This window comes from Leptosomus discolor, chromosome 1 (genome assembly GCF_034619465.1).
Source record: "Leptosomus discolor isolate bLepDis1 chromosome 1, bLepDis1.hap2, whole genome shotgun sequence".
NCBI lineage: Eukaryota > Metazoa > Chordata > Aves > Leptosomiformes > Leptosomidae > Leptosomus > Leptosomus discolor.
This window is the reverse complement of record NC_141391.1, coordinates 60,253,950-60,274,201: the sequence shown is the minus strand read 5'-3', so window position 1 is coordinate 60,274,201 and position 20,252 is coordinate 60,253,950. Positions and strand designations below refer to the sequence as shown.

Here is a 20,252-nt window from a genome sequence, read left to right as displayed (position 1 = left end):
CTATTACGTAGATTCAGTTAGTTTAATATTTTTTTTTAAATTCCAATCTAGAAATAAAGGTTGAGAAAAAATGCTAGTGTAGAAAATTAAGTGTATATGAAATACTAATTGAATGCTTCAAATTCTGAATAGGTTTATTTTAAAACATCCATGTAGAGTCTACATATGGAAAAAATCTATTCCAAAATTTGTGAGAAGCTCACAAAAATTCAGAAATGAAAAGTCAAAATACTGAAATCAGACTAAAACTACATATTCAAGCATTTAAAATTGTATTGCACAATGGAATTACTCAGAAGCATATTGTTAAGCAATATCGTGTGTCAATGAAGGAGAGAATAATCTCCAAGGACATGAAATTTTGCTCCTGAATTACACACAAAAGTTTTCAGAAAACAATGGCTAATAGAGCTTTCTTAGTAGGCAAACCACAGCACCCTGTCTCTAACAAAGAAGAAAAAAATCTTCAGAAACTTTGTGATCTTTCATTAAGGAAAATAAAATTTGCCAATTCCTCAATACTTTCAAAGGAAATTAAAGCAGACATTTCAAGGGATTTCTTAGAAATCAGGTGTCAACTGCAGTTCTTGGCTGCAGCTTCAGTTCCTGGAAGAGTGACACATACAGTCAAGTATCTAGATCAAATTATCTAAATTACACACTAGAAAACACACAAGTTTGGCACAAGAGAACTCTGATTTAACTCTGCAACTTCAAACTAGAAGAAAAGCAAGAAAAGAAACCCTATCCCTTTATGAAACTGACTGTATAGTGCAGCCATTTCCAATAGCAGGAGACTGGATTTGAGGATTCAACTAGACTTCTTCCAATCTTATGATGTTATACTCTACACTTATTCTTGGAACAATTTCTTTCATTGCAGATCACACCTGCTCCCTTTCTTCCTTATAAAATTTTCCCTCTAATCCATTTTTTTCCATCTATCTTCCTGCTCTGATCTGCGGGAACCTGTGCCAATATTCATGCTTCATTCTTTAATAGTGCAGCTCTACACTGAAAACCAACATGATAAAAAAAGGACACAATCTTCCTCAAACTGTGTGAACTCAACCATATCTACTCACATTTGTGACAACGAATCTGTATTATTTATTATTCCTTTTAGCACCACAGAGCAAGTACGGCACTAAGCAAGATGAATTCCTGCATCTATGACACCAATGTTTGCTGATGCGTGAATAATCTGGGTAGATGTGACTGAAAACGAGGCACTGATCTCATGAAGACAACTCACGTGCGCTGTGCAGCATCAGACCCAGAGTGCTCTGCATCCTGTAGACCTAGCTTTTCCTCAAAAATTCTGTTGTACTCCCATAAATTTATGGACCTTTCTAGGGGGAAAATCCCCTCCAAAGAGTTCTACAAGATAAATGACTTTTTGAGAGTTCTTAAACTACAGATTGCCCCAGAACCCTCTTCCCTGCCCAGGGGGAGGTGCAGCAGCAGCAGCAGCACAAGGGTATTCCGGCCAACGGCTAGATTCTGTAACAGGCGACTCAGTACAAAAAAAAAAAGGGGGGGGGGGGGGGGCAGCAAACCCCAGCAACATCTAAAACAACTTCCTACCTGAGCCCAGATTCATCCAATCCAGAACTAAACATCACAGAGCTCTAGAGAAACTCATTTGGGAGGACTGAAGGTTTTTTGATTGTTTAGGTGGGTTTTTTTGTTCTTTTTTTAAATATTAAAACAGTAACCTCTCAGGGCATAGCACGGTACTTGATGGAAAAATTGCTGTCCTGTAAGTAAAATGATTCCTGTGAGCACTTTTGTTTCATTGTTAGAAAGCCTATAACTTTCCACAGAATTGGGCCTCACCAAAACAAAGAAAGAAAGTCCTGGAATATTTCAACAAAAATCAGTTCCTGTGCTTCTCTTCTCTTCCCTCTGTATTTTCCTGAAGGGAATAACAAAACATTTTCCAAGCCAACTAGTAAATATTTTCTTTCACTTCAGGACATTTCTTGTATCCTACTTAATCTCTGCAACTGGATATTAAAATAAATGTTTTGCCATTATCAGTTAATATGGCTCAAAAAGAGATACACGTGAACATTTACTATGAAAGCGTAATTACAAATATCATAAGCCAAAAAACATCTAGGATTTTACTTTCATTTTGGGTCCATTGTTTTCATTGTCAGAAACTAAAGAAGATACTTACTTCATGAACAAGTGTATTTCAGAAGACATTTACAGAATGTTGAAATCATCTCTGAAGTGACGTGAGAGTCCAGTGCACACCTCACTAAAAATGCATGTCACGGCTACAGCTTTTTTCCTAAGTATCTAAATACCATTCAAAGAAAACTTCTTGTTTTGTGGGATTAGATGATTATGACATTAGTATATGCTATGTACATCTATATGCGAAAATAATTAAATATAATGTATCACAACCTCTCCTACATGATTCGTCTAAATTATGTTTCCAGCTGTAGGACAGCTATTTAGCCAAGTAACAGACATTCCACGTACTCTTACTTTAAACTCCAGTCCTTTATATCAGGTATTTCAGGAGAACAAGACTTCAAATCAGTTCAAGCATAAGGTCTATTTGGACTCTATTTTCCTGTCAATTGTTTTAGTCTTTTCTCATGTTTTACAAAGTGATTGTTTTATAGCTAGACACAGGAAACCCCTTATTTAACAATTTTAAGTACCAATGTTTTGGAGCTATATGAATGTTTAAAAAAGGTTCTGTTTAAAAGTTACTGCTAAATTAATAAATATTTGGCATCTGGTCTCAAATTGTTTGTATATTTAGCAGTTTGAAAATGAACCAAGGTCAATGTCCTAAAGCTGATTAGAACATTAAGTTAAAGTGATATGCTACGATATTGTTAAAAGGTACCATCAAAGTGTTTGTGTAAGGAAAACAATTCATTGTATTCTTATTATTTTAAAAATTATAAATTATTAATGTAAAGTATTTGACTGTTATTAAATACAGTACTGCCTGGTTTTTTTTTGACGTAACCTTTTTTAACCTAAAGGAATCAAGACAACGTGACATCAGCCCCCAACTCATCAAAAGTATGGTAGATTCAATCTCATCTAACTTTAGTCATCAAAGAGTCAGTTCGAACCTGCTGAAAATCCCAAATCTGCAAGCACTGAAAGGAATAGATCTTTAACATGTACTGATTTGCATACCAAAAAAAAAACCAAACAAACAAACCACAAAGACACAGGTAGCCAAAAATTATTAGCCATTGTAAGAGAATATAGGAAGATGTTCCAGCAATCTGACCTCTTTTGTAACTTAATTATCAATGCTGAAACTAAACATTCCCTAGATACCTTTCTGTGACCCTTCAAAAGAGAATAGGTTGGGGTTTAAATTTCATTTTTACAAATTGCTTCTTCATTTCACATTTGCAGTAAGTTAGCCTGTGCACATAAAATAAATAAAAATATAGGAGGTATCAGGTTGTGGGCACATATCTGGCAGAGTAAAAAATGCTGAATGTTTCTCTCTTACAAATATCTATCAAATTTATTGGGGTTTTTTCATGCAGTTATTGAACTACTGTCAAAATACTTCAGGCTCTCACTGTAAAAGAAAACATGCCACAACTTCAGAGTTTGTATTTTGCACAAAAATAAATGAAATTTCTATTGAGGAAACGGACATACTCCATATAGATTTCTTGTCAGGAAAGATAATTTCAAGGCTATTTAACAAACCCAGTTTAGTTGCCTATAAAAGATCAAACACAGCACAAATTTTTACATCATAATTTTGTTAAAGAGTCTAGCCAAAACAAACAAGTCTGGTTTTGCGTTAGCACACCAGCTTAACACTAAGTCCAATAAAAGATTTAAATGGTCACAATCCAGAAGTTAAGAAGAATACACTTGAGTTTGAACCACAAACTGCTCAAAATAAGACACAAATCCTCCTGATTTTCTAGGGAGCATTAGGTACTTCAGAACAGAATCCAAAATACTGGCACAACCACCTAGAGCTTGCAAGAAAAATCTTAAGCACAGCAATGCTTGAACTCCTACATCCTCTGCTGCGCTCAAGCACTGCAATCAGGATCCAGAGTTCAAGCTCCAGCCCTCAGGACAGATGTCTACAACTTTCTTCTTTTTTTTTTTTTTCCCCCAACAAATTAAGCACAGTTCATTGTCTTCCTGCTACAGAAAGGCTAAAGAATAAAAACAGGAAGGCTGTACTGTGCATGATAGCCATGCAGTTTAAGCAATAGCCCAAGACACAGGAAAACACAAGACTCTAGGCCTTTTTTAGCAGAGTGTTTGAAACATTTTGAACTTTGATTAATTTGTAAGTTCAAACCTTATTAAATAAATAAACAATAATAAATAGCAGTAATAATAATACTACAAACCTGGATTTCTATGTGACGAGGGTTATCAATGAACTTTTCTATCAGTAAGCGATCATCGCCAAAACTTGAAGCAGCTTCTTGAGACGAAAACCTAAAACCTTCCCTTAAATAATGAGAACAAAAATAATCATCTCTATTTTCAAAGTCAAGTTCTGAAGTACACAAGAAGGAAAAATTCTTCATTCCAGTCATCTAGCAACACACACATCCAAAAACCAAGTTTTACCATTTGCATTTAGTTCTTTGATGAGTATCTCTTTTTTTTCTTACAAAACCAAAAAAATTACATTCTCAAGTCACAGAGAATTTCAGTGTGTTTAAAATGTCTGAGCATTTACAACAATTATTTGTATGAATTTTCTTTGTTGGCATTTTCTTCTGCAAAAGTAATAAAGTAATCAAACTTTAAAAACCATTAATTATAAGGTACTTGTTATACAGAAGGTGAAGCTCATCACTATTTAAGGTATGCAGCCCTCAATACTCAAGAACAGCAGATTAGTTGCACATTAGATGAAAGAACTGCAGATAGAATATTGCAGAGCTTGTAAATTCAATCACTGAACACACAACCTGAAGATACAATACTTCACTTTATAGAGCATACCAGCTTTACTACTAGTTTTTCCCTGCATTAAAGTATAATTGAGCATTACACTGCACATTCCATATACTTCCCTCTGTTTTCTATTTTACATATGTAATTACTCAGACAAATAAAGATTGAAAGATGCTATATTTACTGACTTTATTTTCATGGCAGAAACTCCTGTAAGGCACAACTACTGACAAGCAACGTTGTGGACAGCTTTCTCAGGGGTGAAATATACCATAATACCATAATGCAGGGACTCATTATGGTACTGGAGGCGCTGGAGCGTGCCCAGAGAAGGGCAACGAAGCTGGTGAAGGGTCTAGAGCAAAGTCTTATGAGGAGAAGGTGAGGGAATTGCAGTTGTTTAGCCTGGAGAAAGGGAGGCTGAGGGGAGACCTTATTGCTTTCTACAACTATCTGAAAGGAGGTTGTAGCAAGGTGGGGGTCAGTCTCTTCTCCCAAGTAACAAGTGATAGGATGAGCGGAAACAGCCTCAAGTTGCACCAGGGCAGGTTTAGATTGGACATCAGGAAAAATTTCTTCACCAGAAGGGTTGTCAAGCATTGGAAGGGGCTGCCCAGGGAAGTGGTTGAGTCACCATCCCTGGAGCTATTTAAAAAGACATGTAGATGAGGCACTTAGTGACATGATTTACTGGTGGACTGGACAGTCTTCAGTTAATAGTTGGACTGGATCTTAAAGGTCTTTTCCAACTTAAGTCATTCTATAACCCAAATGCTCCATAGTTTTCTACAGGCTCTTTAACTGGCATATTAGTCCCACTCATGTTGATACACATGGAAAGTTTGGGGTAAATTTCCGTGGGACTGACTACTGAAATGCAGCAGCCCTGATATCTGTGCCCAGACTAAGTGACTACGGCACAACTGAGTTGAAGTTTCTGCACTTTTCATCTCTTGATCTAGTCCAATTCCACAAACAAAACCCAGACAACAGGACCATGAGATAGGTAAATTTACAGTATAGATGTGTAGATTTAAAGGAATTTCTTCACCTTTTTTCAAGATTGTGGAGTAATATATGCTATAGTTTTGAGAAATTATACTCTATGTACAATCTTCCCTAAATTCATATTTAATTTAAACATATTGGATTACTTAATAAAGAGAAAAAGGGACATAAAAACTTGTGATTCTGTACACTACCTGATCTGTCCAAAAAACCAAAGTGAGGTAACAAACAGCCATACACAGTGTTTCTTACTGAAACAGATCTAGAGCTATTTTAACTCCTATATCAAAGGCTGTTTCCTTTTGTAAACATTCTATCAGGCAGTTTTATGCACAATTGACTATTCTTCCTTCATTGAAGTATGTGCTAATTAGAAATCTAAACTGCAATACTTGTTAAAAAAAAGTCAGGTGCCTAATTATCTAATCCATACATCTGCAAGTCTTTTTAAATTATATATAACAGGAATTACTATCTCAGTCAGGTATTCTGACCTTGTTTGTACCTTACAAATCTGTGCAGTTGCATTTGCTCAGCAACAAATGTTATCATAAATACACTTCACCTTCCTTAAAAAGATCATACTAACCAGATGAAGATAGGTCTGAGCATCTTTTGAATATTTTAAAAAAAAAAAAAAAATAAAATAAAATGTTTAGGCTATAGGAGAATTTGTATTTGGAGTATTAACCTTTCACCAAGCAACAGTCCTACAGAGCCTCACTGCAAGGAAGACACTCCTTATTCAGTACAACTGCATTGATATGTCTGACCAAGTCCAAAACTTTCCTGGGGTCCATGCTAAACCCAGAAGAGAAGTGCAGGAGAACTTGGACAGGAAAACCTGAGCTTACTGCCCCTGTCTAGGCCCAGGTACAGTTTATCATACAAGCAACATGCTGTCTGCAGCCTAATCAAGTCCTGATGGTTGATAAGACACAATCATGCAAGCTGATGTACCTCAGCTATGTGAAGATCATCGTTGACACCTCTATGCTACAACTCACAGTAAGGAGGCACTCTGGTCAGAAGATTCCTGAGCAGGGGCTCTGAGCAGACTCACACTCCAATCACTAACCACCTACTAACATAGCCATCTTTGCAGTCTTCTGGCGTCCGTCACCTGAGCTAGATCAAGGGGCAGGGAGGACAATTATTGTCTAGCTGTCCATTAGACAATAGTGGGCACCCCACAGTACAGGGCCACCAACTGAGTCTGCATGCAAGGAGGACAGAAAACAGAAGCACCTAAGAGGAGCTTGGACAGGAGATATTTTTGGTAGTTTCTCATAAAGAGAAACTGTAGAGATAGTTTGGACAGTGGGAAGGGCGGGGGGTGTTGGCATTTTGGTTGCAAGTTATTTATTCAGGCAAGATTTTCTGTTAAGGTGTCTTCTTAGGTTCTCAGTAACACCTACTAGCAGTTTTTTTATTTCCACTACATGCAGATTTACTGCTATTAGCTTCCATTAGCTTCTGCTAGCCATTTTCCAACTCAGATTGATAGACCGGTTCGTGATGAAAAGGGGCCCATAGCTGCCTGCTAGAAGGACGACTCATGCTGCAGGTCAGACACCTGAAGACATATACAGGCACAGAGCTAGAAAGCTGGAGCACTGCTAACAGTATAGCACCATACAGTACACGTGGCAACTCCACAGCCCCAGCTGCATGAGTACCCATCACACATCACATGTCTTAGCCCACGCTGGGCTTGGAGCACAGGGGCTGAAAGGCCAGCACAGCCCGTGCCTAAGGCAGGAAAATACCACTGCCTCTCCTCAGGGGTAGGGTGGGTCACACTGGTGGGAGCTGCACACTAGTCAAAGCTGGAGGCATCAAAGGAAAAATCCAGAGGTCCACCTCAAGCGGCTGTATGCAACATCCTCAGAGTAAGTGACATGATGGGACCTATGACACAGCTGCAGCGCTGCACTGAACAGCTACCCAATCTTGTAAGACATGCAGCAGGATAAGCCTCCCCTTTTTATACGAAAGGGCAGGTCAAATATATGGATGTCTTCTTGGGAAAGGGCAAGATGGTGAGAGCTGGAAGGTCTGGATCAAGAAAGAGGCCAGTAAGGGAAACACTACAGTGCAAATTTGTTAACAGTTCACCTGCTCAAGCTGATAGAATGGACAAAAATCTTCTTTAAGCAACTCAAAGACTCCAAGATCTTGAGTGTTTGTGTAGTTCTGTTTTGGGATTCTGAGGCTGTGGGTTATTTGGGAGGGGGAGATATTTTTTTTTCATTTGGTAGTGGTTTGGGAAGGTTTTTGGTGTGGTTTTTTGTTTGTTTGTTGGGGGCAGGGGGTGTCTGTTGGTTTGGGGTTTTTTAAACAGGAAATTAACCTGACATCTATCGGAAAAACAGCACAGAAGACTACAAGCAAGCTGGGACAACTTCAACACAGACATGAGATGGGATGAGGAAGAGGATTACCAGTAGCCGAAGAGGATGTAATCAAGGACCTCCTGAAGAAGTTAACCCGTACAAGTCAGTAAGACCAGATGGGATGCAAAGAGAGGTAGCTTATGTCATTGTGAGACAGCTTTGTCATCTTTGAAAGGCTTTGGAGGTCAGGGGAGATTCCCAATGACTGAAGGAAGATAGACATAGCACTCATCTTTGAGAAAAGCATGAAAGAATCAGGATAACTACAAGCTGGTCAGCCTCATGTTAATTCCAGGGAAGAGTCATGAAGCAAGATCTCCTGAAAGCTATTTCTAGACACATGAGAAGGTGGCTGAGAACAGACTGAATTTACCAATAGTAGCATGCTTGATCAATCTACTTGTCTTTTATGACTACACCTATGAATTACAGGAGAACAGTACATATCTCAATCAACTTTAGCAAGACCTTAATAGTCTCCCACAGCATCACTGTTACCAAGGTATAATATTACAGTCTACATAACTGCACAACTAGACGGGTGAAAAACTAGCTAGATCCTTGGGTTCAAAGTTAACAGCTCATCCTCTAACTGGAATCCCATACAAGGGAATTCCCCCAATAATTTATTATTCTGGAACCAGTTTAACCTCTTTATTATTGACCTGGAATGCACCACCTCTGGTCTGTGGACAGGGTCATCAATATACCTAAGGGCAAGGCTGCATCTCGGAGAGACCTAGACAGTCTGGAGGAATGGACTCAGAAGCATCTTGTGGAAAAGCATAAGAACTAATGCAGAGTCCTGTGGCTGGCACAGCCTAATCCCCCCTGCACCAGAGTACAGGCTGTGGAACTGACTGGCTGCTTAAGATGACTTAGAGGTGCTGGTGGATAACAGGTTGTGATGCAAGTGAGCAGTGTAATGAAGGCTAATTGAAAAGGGGACTGTATCAACTGCAGTACCACCAGTAGACCCACAGCAGCAGGTCTTTATTTCACAGAAACACAGAACAGGAGGGGTTGGAAGGGACATCTGGAAATCATCTAGTCCAACCCCCTCAGCTAAAGCAGGTTCACCTAGCACAGGTTGCACAGGACTGCATTCAGGTGGGGTTTTAATATCTCCAAAGAAAGAGATATTCAAAATTCCCCTTTACTCAGCGCTTGTTAAACCACATTTGAAATACTGCATCCAGTTTTGGACACTCCTAGTACTCAAAGATGTTGATAAGCTCAAGTACGGTGGTCATAGTACACCAGGACTGACATAGTAAACTAGGCTTGTTGAACCTGAAGGACAACAAGGCTTTAGTGGACACCTAATAGCAGCCTTCCAGTACTTAAAGAGGAGTTTACTGAGACAATGGAGCCAAGATCTTTATTGCAGTGCACAACAGAAAAATGAGACAGTGGCCATAAACTGAAGTGGGGAGTCTCCAACTGGATGCAAGGAAAAAAATGACTGGAAAGACCTGAGAAACAGGGCAGGCTGTGGAATCACCCAACTGGGCAAAGCCCTAAGCAATCAACTTCAAATTGCGTGCTGATCCTATTCTGAGGATGAAGCTGGATGAGGTGATGTCCCTAGGTCCTTCAAACATGCATGATTCTACAAGGGGAAAAAGATAGTGTCTTCAAAGGTCTCTCCCCACAGCGCATTTATTCACACTGAAGTTGTACAAAACCATTTATTGATCTTGCCACAAGCTTTCTTGTGGTTGTCTGAAGTCAGATAGCCCATGCCAATTTTCTGCGTCCAGCTCAGAGATCTGCATTGCTGCTTTAATTAAAGCATCCATTTTCTTTGGAGGCAGCCAGACACTGTTAAAAGACTGTAGTCGTCATACCATATCTCAGTTTCCAGTATCAGGAAACAGTAAAAGAAAAGAGTATTTTTTGTCAAGGCCAGAATTAGAAATGCCATCTGGCTAAACATAGATGTTTGATAACCATTAGTACATTAGAATCCCTCTAAAATCATGACTAGTAAGTTAGGTAACCAACAAATACTCAAATGTTGTTTGCATTTACACACAAACCCAATATCCATTGGTTCAGTTTGACTGCAAAATAAAAAAACTAAAATGATCTAGTCACAGCATTTTACTATCGTTTACACACGTAGCTGGCATGGAAATCTGGGTGGGGTTTTTTTTTAAAAAAAAAGGCAAAAAACAGTTTTTAGGAAACACTATTCTTCGATCATCTAATTGACTCCTTCCCCTTACCTGAACATTTCTACAGCACATACCTGTGCAGGACAGACCAAGGATGCCAAACCCACGGTCTGACAGACAGTGCAGTCTGACAGGCCAAATGCAGTGCTTTGGGAAGGTAATAAAACTCAATGTACAGGCTTGCAATAGGGAATGCTGTTCAGCTTTTTAAAGCATTGTCCTCTTATACCACACACTTCCTTTGCTTCAGGAGATGAGGGATTCAGAATGATTTGTTACATATTATTCCACTTTACGTTCTTCCAGTTCCACTGTTTGTTCCTTCAGAGCCATTGGAAGATTACAACATCAGGGGAAAAAAAACTTCAAGAAGTGTTTCTGAAGGAAAGTGGGAAACTGCAGAATATTATTGCAGAGTACAAAAATTTGCTAGTCATTCTCCCACATATCCTATTGTACCATTCCAATGAAGAGCAACAACAGTGGAACAGTGGAAGTAAACTCAGCATGGTACCAAAGGACCACAGAAAAGAAATGAAAAGGTATTCTTGGAATTTGAGAGCAGATGTTAGATTTAAATTCATAAAATTGGCATAAGCACCAAGAAAGAATTTAAGTAACAGGACAATTTATATTTTCCTGTTGTTATAAACTAAAAGGCAAAATCTTTCATCTCTCTAAATACCTGTTGCTGAAAGTTGCCTTGTTGAAAGCTTTCAAAACAGATATTCACTAAGCACGCAAGCTTTCAATATCTAGGAAAAGTTACGGAAGTTGAGACAATTGGGGGGAGTGGAATTAGCACAAAGCTTCAAATTTCTCAAAAGGGAGTTGTTAGAAGACAATTCAGTACAAAGTTCCAACTTCAAGGTTATCACATTTGCACCTGAAACTACTAACTAAAGAAAGTAATTTCTATTTGCAAATCCATAGAGTTTACAAGGGCCAGTAGTTCCTGTGTGATGACCTCTGATACTGAACCTACAGGCCAGTAAGTATCTTTGTGTACAAAGATCCATCACTATCTCTGCCAGTAAATTTAAATCTGTGCTTTGGAGAGGATAAGGTCCTCAAGTGAATTCCTTTTCAGAACTGCCAGCGGATCATTTGAAGCCATGAAGCCTAAAGACTTAGTTACAATCGTTATAAAAGCATACTGAAAGTAGCAGCACCTTCAGTTTCTCCAAAGCCAAAGAACGATACAGAAAATTTCTAGATATTCAGACATACCCTGGTCACGTTTTGTTGTACTTCATAACGAACTTCATGTCACCTATATTTGGAAAGCGCTTTTAGAACAGGCTCTTCATATACAAGGCCAGAGCTGGGATGATCGACTACACTAAGACAGAAGTACTTTTAGATACATAAAGCAGCAGAACTTTCTCAGGCTGTGAAGAACCTACAAACCTGAATACCACTTTTCAGAAATCTACACTCCATTTTCAATATAATTTCAAGTGGGTATCTATTACGTGAAGAAAGGGCATCCTAAATTCTACTTATCCAAACCAAGACAACTGACTAGGGATTTGTTAGAGTGAAGAAAGGGTTATTTCAATTTCAGATGTGGGTTAGTGTCTTGAACACAAAATTCCACATTAGAATTTGACCGAAATTTGGAAAAAAGCAACAGAAGGAAGAGTTAGGAGGGATTAATATCTGAAGAAATACAACAGCAGCTCTACCCTGATAAAGAGGCAGGGGGCAACATGGCAGCCTTCCACAGTCACATGCACATGAAGAGCTATTTCAAGAAAAAAAATAATAATCCTAACACTGGTAAAACTATTCTAGTATTTCTAGTTAGAAATACTACAATATCTATAGTTAGAAATACTAGTTGAAAATTACAGAAATCTTAGCTATAGCTGGAATAATATAATATTTAGAGGATCTAACCAAATTTTCACCATCAGGGATATTTAAGAGATTTAAGAGTGAAAGCTGAAGCACCAGTAAGTTACCATTATGAATAATTCTGTAACCGTAGCAATTAAGTCCTTTAGATAGGTCTTTTCCATTTCCAGTGGTTATTTCCATGCCACACAACACATTTAAGCCTTCTTTTAATACTATGCACACACAGTTGAGACAAGAAAAATTTTCAACTAACCTGAAAATTCAAAAGTATGTTTCAAACAAAATCAGTTTAAGAGGTTTGGGGCTTGTTTTGGTTTGGTTTTTTTTTTTTTTTCAAATACTATTTGGAATTAATCTCACATGACAAAGCCAAGGCAAGTTTACAAGTCAAAATATTATCAAACAATTCTTCACACTCATCTACCTATGAAGCCTGAAATACAAGAGGCCATTCAGATACTGGCTTTTCAGAGTCTGCCAATAGTTGAAAATTAGTTTACTTTTAGGATCACATGGATCTGGATACAGCAAGACTATACATGAGGACAACAACCTTTTATGTGATATTAAAACTATCAGATACATTGTTTTGTCAGTAAGATGTTGAGGCCCCCTTCAAAACACCAGTCGCATGTTGTTTTTCAGACACACAGAAGAGAACAATATAAGTTCCATAACATGGATATGTACAACAAATCTTTTACAAACTCATAGAGATTTTTTCAAGACAGACTGCAAGAGAAACTCAATTGCTCTACTTCATATGTAAATGCAAATTAAATTTGTTTCTATCTTCAGTTCTCTTAATCTCGCTCATCTTCCTGCAGAAAGTATTTTGCCAACTTAATTTTGCCTTCATTTCCGCGTACCCTTAAATGGTAAAATAAGCATTTCTCCTTTATATAGGATCAGTTACTAATGCTGTTCTGTGACTCAGTCTAAGTGTTCTTTCTCTTAGCACCTTTTAGATATTACTCTACAAAACTACACTGTAAAGACAAGGCTGGTATAGCTAACAAAAAAGATTATTGTAAGGACACCACTGACAAATAACAAGGAGCTGAATGGTACTTCAAAGGCTTTCCACAAACAAGGCAAGCATCTCAAACTAATATCATTAAATATCACTGGATCAAAGTAAGACACTAAATTGATTTTGTATGCAAATGTACAAAAGAACATCCTCAGCTAGTTTCTGTTGATACCAATCAGCTCTATTGAGTAACTTTCTAAACAGTAACCACAACTTCTCTCCAAAAAAAATAGCAATCATTATTTTAGATCCAGTTTTCGATTTTTAAACAGTTACTTTAACTGAGCTTCTTTGCTCCTTTCTGAGAAAACAAGAAAGGAATGCCTTCCTTTCAAGTCCAACAGATGCAAATGCTGCCTGAACAAGATCAAGGTAGTAATTTTGGATTCTAAAGCAGTGGGAACAAAGCATCCTTGTAAGAAAGCAGATTATTCTAGATCTTCATTCTAATGCACAAAACCTTATTTTCCTATTTAGATTTGAATATAAATAGGCTAGAGGTAGCAAGGTACAGCAGACCCCAATGTTTTCTTTAAAATTTAACTGCTAGATATTCATTGTTCTTTTATCCAGTTTTTAGGTTCTTACAAACAAATATTTAATAGGGAACACAAAAATGGCAGGGAATTCTTGCAGGTGACTAAATTAAAGTAATGAAAATTTGAGTTGTACTTCGAGGTGATTCCAGCATATATGCTCCTCTCTCTCCACGTGGAAAGGAAAACATTTAGGTTATCGAATTTTGGATCAAATAGGCTTTTTGTTACAAGTCTTTGAAAAATCCCAAACCACATTTTTCTGTAACATCAGTGGCACATAGGGTTGAAACCAGGCTCCTCACTGCCGGAATATGAGCAGAGAATGGATTGCAAAACTTTGAGTCAATAAAAGCATCATGAAGTGTTCAAGATTCAGACAATCATTAAGAAACATGAAAATGTCTGTGTGTTTAAACAAATATGTCAAACAGGCAAAAGCACAATAGTTTGCTGAGACAAATATTTTAAACACAGAACTACGCAATTTATTAGAGCACATTCTGGAAACGCTGTATGTGTTTCCACACATGAATAATCAGTCTCATCAACTTTAACAGAACTAATGACATGCATTAATGTTTGCGAATCAGGGCCAATAAACATTCTACCTAACACACAGGCGATTAATACATCAGCATTCTGAAAGGCATATAGCAAAATATTATTTACAGTCCACCACTGGACTAAAGGCAGTTGTAAGTGTTGGTTTTTTACTCAAATTAATGGACGATGTTTTGCAAGGTTTATGCAGAAATTAATTTTACATAGACACATGCAAACTTCCAAAGTATACCACTCACTATACAAAAGGGGAGAAAAACCAAATAATATCCAATTTCTCTGTCTAGCATTTCATATCTGCTCAACTGTCAGCTCACAGTGGCTTAATGGGACTTTGGTAACTGCAGCATTCATCAAGGCAAGCTTTTGGACAGCATCTCACCTGGTCTCTTCATCATCCCAAGCGATTCTCATGCCTTTCCCACCACCACCTGCTGAGGCCTTGATCATGACAGGGTAGCCTAACAGCAGGGAACAATTAGACAGAAGTTCAAACTTTGTTCAGTTGGTAAGAGGAACATGACAACTGACCACATGTCCAATAATGCCAGCAGACAATAACTTCGTTTATTAAAACACTTTGTTTGGGGGGAGAGGAGAGATTTTTCTTTTCAAGACCTAGCTGTCAGTGCAGTGATTTCTGAAGCCAAGAAAGGTTGTCTTCTCCAATTCATTTATACCAAAAAAGCACTGAATGAATTATTCCCAAGTAGCAAAGTGATTTATGAATAAAGGCATTTGACCTTTTTAAGCTCACATTTCTTTCGGAACAAAATTTTGTTCCTTTGTTACTGCTGAAATAAGCTATAGCTCTGACAAAATTTTTCAAAAAAGTTACTAGCAAAAATAAGATCTTCATAAACTATTAGTCAAGAGATTCAGTAAGCAAACCTCCATCTTATAAACACTTCTGGTGCAGTATATTTTAAATAACAGAGCACCTCAAGAACTGTACTGCTCAGATACCATGTAACAGAAGTATCACAGAAAACAGATTATCACACTTTTTTGACAATAAAAACGGATTTTCCCAAAAACAACAAGTAATAAGTAAAAATGAGCAGTATAAATTTGTATCCATTTTTGAAAAGCTAGTACTAACTAAACCCATGTCAAATGAAACACAACAAACATGTTTTTCACCTCTTCAGTTACATATAGACTATCATTTAGTTTAACTGTCTGCACTTCATAGTTGTTCAGTCTTTTCAAACTGAAGAGCAAAACTTTCTGGAGTTTCATCAATGCTTCAGAAATCAAGAAGCCAGCAGTTCTTAATGTACAACTTACAAACAGACTTAAAAGTAGCATGGGAAAAGAGCCAATGTGATTAAGCACTACAGAAAGGATCACAAGAGAAGAACAGCCCACACAGACAAATAGAGAAGAGAGACTATACAAAAGAGCCTATACAGCAATTTGTGCCTGAACTTCTTCCAGTTCCTGATTTAGCCTAACATCTCTATCACATTCTCTCTTGACTACTCAGGAGAGCACAACTCAAATGAGGGACAAAAGGTAGGTTTTACTCCCGTATTACAAAATTTGTATCCAGAAATAACTGAAACGGACAAAGGCAGTGTCTCAACCCCGAAATGCCACGCTCCACTACTACCTGCATCTTTGGCCAGAACATAGCAGGGAGAAGCAGAAAAACATGCAGGCAGCAAGAGAACATTACACAATGGTTTAGAGTTTTAAGCACTGACCCACAATGATTTTTTTTTTTTTAATAATTACTTAAGCATTCTTGGAAGACTGAGGCTCTGGATAAGTGAAATTAAAAATAACCTTAAAGTATTCAATTGTATATCAAGTGCCTTGTATATGAGGACAAATGCATTATATTCATAAGAGACTTTAATCCTATTTTAGATCCTTTGAAATTACAAATCATTGGGGTTTATTCTGATCAGTGGTCATGATTAGACAGAAGCTTAACCAAACTGAACAACTGGTCAAAACATTTTTCTTTCACTACATGGCATCACAGTACAAATCCTTTTTCTATCAAAATGGTTTAAGAATTTACCATCTAGATAAAGCATGACCCAACTGTCTGTAATTGACTTTAATATGTACAGATTTAAGACTGCACTGATATAGTTACCTCCAAAGCACTAATAATATCAAAGATGGGAACCAGTCAACAGAACACTAGAACTCAGAAGAACATTAAGCAAGATGACATTTTAAAGGGCATCTAGGTAGCCCTTCCTGACATATTCATCAAAACTGCTTTAAAAAAATACTTGCAGAAAATCTTTAAAAGACAAGAGCAAGAAAGATTATTTAAATTAAATTGAACTGAAATAGAGTCTAATGCTATGCCTTTTTTTAAGGACTAAAATCAGTTTTATTTACAGTTGGAAGGTCCCTTGCAACCTAAACCACTCTGTGATTCTATGACTCTCCCCTGAATGTTCCAATTTGGTCGATAACCTCTTCCTTTTGTTTCTGCTCCCATGACAGTGATAAGCAATCACTTGGTTTCCCAACAGGGACATACAGGCTGACCCACAGAAATGCTGACTTAAATTGTGCCAGTCTAAATGCCAGTCAAGCCTACACTGAGAGGTTTTGGGGCAGTTACCCAGCACAGGGTAAAAACCCCAACTTAAAATCAAAGTAGAAAGGTGTTGTACTGATGAAAAGTCATCTGCAGCAGTGAAAGTCCCAATTTCTATTTTGCACATAAGGCACAGTCATAGACTTGGACACAGGTGAGATATTTGTAGCTAGATCAGTAAAAGAAGCTTCAAATGCAGATAACATCCTTTGAATTATGTACCTGCGATGAACCTAAATAGCTTCTCATTGCTACTGTCTCAAAATGAAAATGAGGAAAAACAAACTCTCATTGAATTAGTCTTCTTCTAGAAAGCTTTTAAGAACATGTGTGATTTCAAGCATATGGTTTAATATTTTCACTAATATTAAGCTTTAGTAAATAAAAGCCAAAACTCATTAAACACATATTACACTTAACCTTCAAAATGAGTCCCAGACAGTTTGCTGGTTGCTCTTTTCACCATTCTGTAAGATATTCAGAAGCTAAATAATGACTTTATCCCAGAAGTCACAGAAGAAAGGCTGCTGTTCCGAATGATATTCAAGCTAATTGCAGTCCACAATGACGAAGAATGAAGATCGTAACATCACATATATATATATGGAGGTGTCAGCCTCCATATATAGAGAGAGAGATGTACCATGCATAACTGCCAACTATCATGTCCAATTGCAGATATACTTTGAAATAATTCCTTTAGCAAGCTACTCGTTACTGCACATTATGTGCATTCCACAAATCATGGCTGCACTTGTTCTGTAAAGCCCAGTTTGTAAAGCTAAAATGTGATGATTTAAGAGACAGGGCGTTAACACCTAGATTCTTCAAGCCATATAGGTAACAGGGAACTCAAAAACTATTAAAACATTATTTGTTCTATAGGGATTACTCATTACACATTCAATTTAGTCAACCATGTCTGCTGAGAGGCACACAAATCCCACCATAGCTAATTTAAGAACTTACCAATTTCCCTTGCAATTCTGACAGCTTCATCTGCATCCTGTAAAAGCAGGAAATGAGACCCAACGTTAATCCCATCAGCCACTGCACTATGTCCTGAGGGCAGTCATATATTGCACTACTGTCTCCTCTGATTCATTTAATGTTTGATTTTACAACCTTCTGACCCGTTTCAGCCAGAGGAATGTAAAATTAATACCATAAGTGGAACGTAAATTCTACCTCATCATTAGTATACTGAGAAACTCAAAGCAACGAGGAATCAGCTGACAGGAAACACAACCAGGATCGCAAAATTATTTTCTGCAGTTGTAGGAATTTAATGCTAGAATTTAGAAGTTTACAATCAATAATGGACCATAAATCAGATCGTTAAAGTTTGTCCACTGCCAGCTTGTTTCTGTCCTCACAGGTATTTCTTGTGTTTTCCTGGTTGTTGTCAGTAGGGGGAGTTGATTCTCTATTGTTTGGGAGTGATTCGGATTCGGAAAAAAAAATCTTGGAGAACTTCTTTAAAGACAATTTTCTTTTTATCTACCGAAAAAAGAACACAAGCAGTTCACTTATGCAAGTTTTTCATTCCAAAGACAGAATAAACCTTAAATGTATCATTTTAAACTGTATCTGAAACGAGCAGATTCACATAATCATTTCCATTTAAGAGTCCGCACATACTCATGTATGACACTCGCAAAAATCGTTTTCTTGATGCCACCTATTGCTTCAGCTGACTCGTACTACTATAGCCTGGTACAGAAAAACGTACTAGGAGATCCAAAGAATAAAAACCAAAATACATGACTTGTTCACTTTTTAATAACCAAATCTCTTCTGCAGTAGTTAATTCTGGTTTCTTCTACTGATAACAATATAGTTCCAACTATTTCCATCCAAATTTGCTAATAATTATACTATTCCATGACATGCATTAAAAAAATTTGTATGAAAGGCAGTAACGTCTGGAAACCACCAGCTGCTAAAAGTGTGTCTGAAACTATGGGGGCAGACTTATGAACATTAAAATGAAACCTGATATTTTTAAAGCTTTCAAGGCAATCCGTTTTAAAAGCACCCAGGTCAGAACTTTAAAAAAAATACATAAGAAATGTTCATACCTGGTTCATTTATGTCCGATAATAAAACAAAATCCTCTTTAAAAGTCTTCAGTACCTAGTAACAGCCCCATGAAGAATAAGGGGGCTGGCAGGGGAAGTTGTCAGAAAATTTAATTTCCTTTCATTAGCTAGTCTGCTCCACAAATCGGTGCTTGTTAAGTTCAAAGCAGTCCTGAAAGCAACATCAGTTTTAAGTCTTTTTACTCCAGTCACATCTGTTAATGAGATTTTTTCCAAATAACAATTGTTTTTAAGTCAAGAGATAAATCTAGCAAAAAACCTCCGCCCCCCCATCCCCCCCCCGCCCCCCCCCCCCCCAGGAAAAAAAATCCGGGTTTACTGTTTTATTACACCTTGCTGCTTTCCATGACCCTGCACCCTCCGAATTTTAGCTTAAAGGGATAAAATGCATGAAAAGGGTCATTTAAGAATGTTAGTGGTTTCCACACATTGAGTTTGAAGGTTCTTTGTTCCTGCCTGTGACAGTTATGCGAGAATACTTCCCCTTAATAGCCTCTCTGTCAGGAAGTGTTAAACCTGCCAAATGCAGACAATTAGAGCCTCTTGAACAAAATGCAGGAAGAGTGATGACTGATGAAGAGCCACGATTATAGTCGAGAAGGAAACTTTTACATTTCTTTTCTCTTGCAAATTCACTCATATATTTGCAAAATAGAATTAAGAGGAGGGAAGCAAACAGGGTAATTTTTTTTCACTTAGTTACCTGCAAACAAGTGGCTAACTGATACATTGCAGTCCACAGGAAGACAAGCTGCAAATCATTACAGGGGAACTTTTCACTGCCACTGTATTTTTATACATGCATACAACAACTTTAAGTAATAAGCAGCACCGTATCAGCAGCACTAATTGTCTCAGTTCTGGCTTGAGCAGACTGAAGTCATCTGCCCAGCACAGCTATTAATTTACACTGTTTCAACATCTGTTTCTTTTACAGTTCTAATATATTAGAACCCAAACTCTAAGATACAAAAAAAAAAAACAATGCATATTCAAATACCTTAGCCTTCAAAGAGCATTTCTGAAATTAAAAAAAATATGTTGCGCTTTAAAGAAAAAAACT

At 37.5% G+C, this 20,252-nt stretch overlaps 1 protein-coding gene across 1 annotated transcript in view; it reads right to left on the bottom strand.

Annotated features, from left to right (window-relative positions):
* Positions 1–20,252, bottom strand: part of PCCA (propionyl-CoA carboxylase subunit alpha) — a 300,632-nt gene that overhangs the window by 189,485 nt on the left and 90,895 nt on the right. Inside the window, exons 8-10 of the mRNA XM_086481594.1 lie at positions 18,057–18,093; positions 14,901–14,979; positions 4,380–4,482 (exon numbers count right to left, since the gene is read on the bottom strand). Coding sequence (XP_086337720.1) covers positions 4,380–4,482; positions 14,901–14,979; positions 18,057–18,093 — 219 coding nt within the window. The remainder of the gene's footprint in view (positions 1–4,379; positions 4,483–14,900; positions 14,980–18,056; positions 18,094–20,252) is intronic.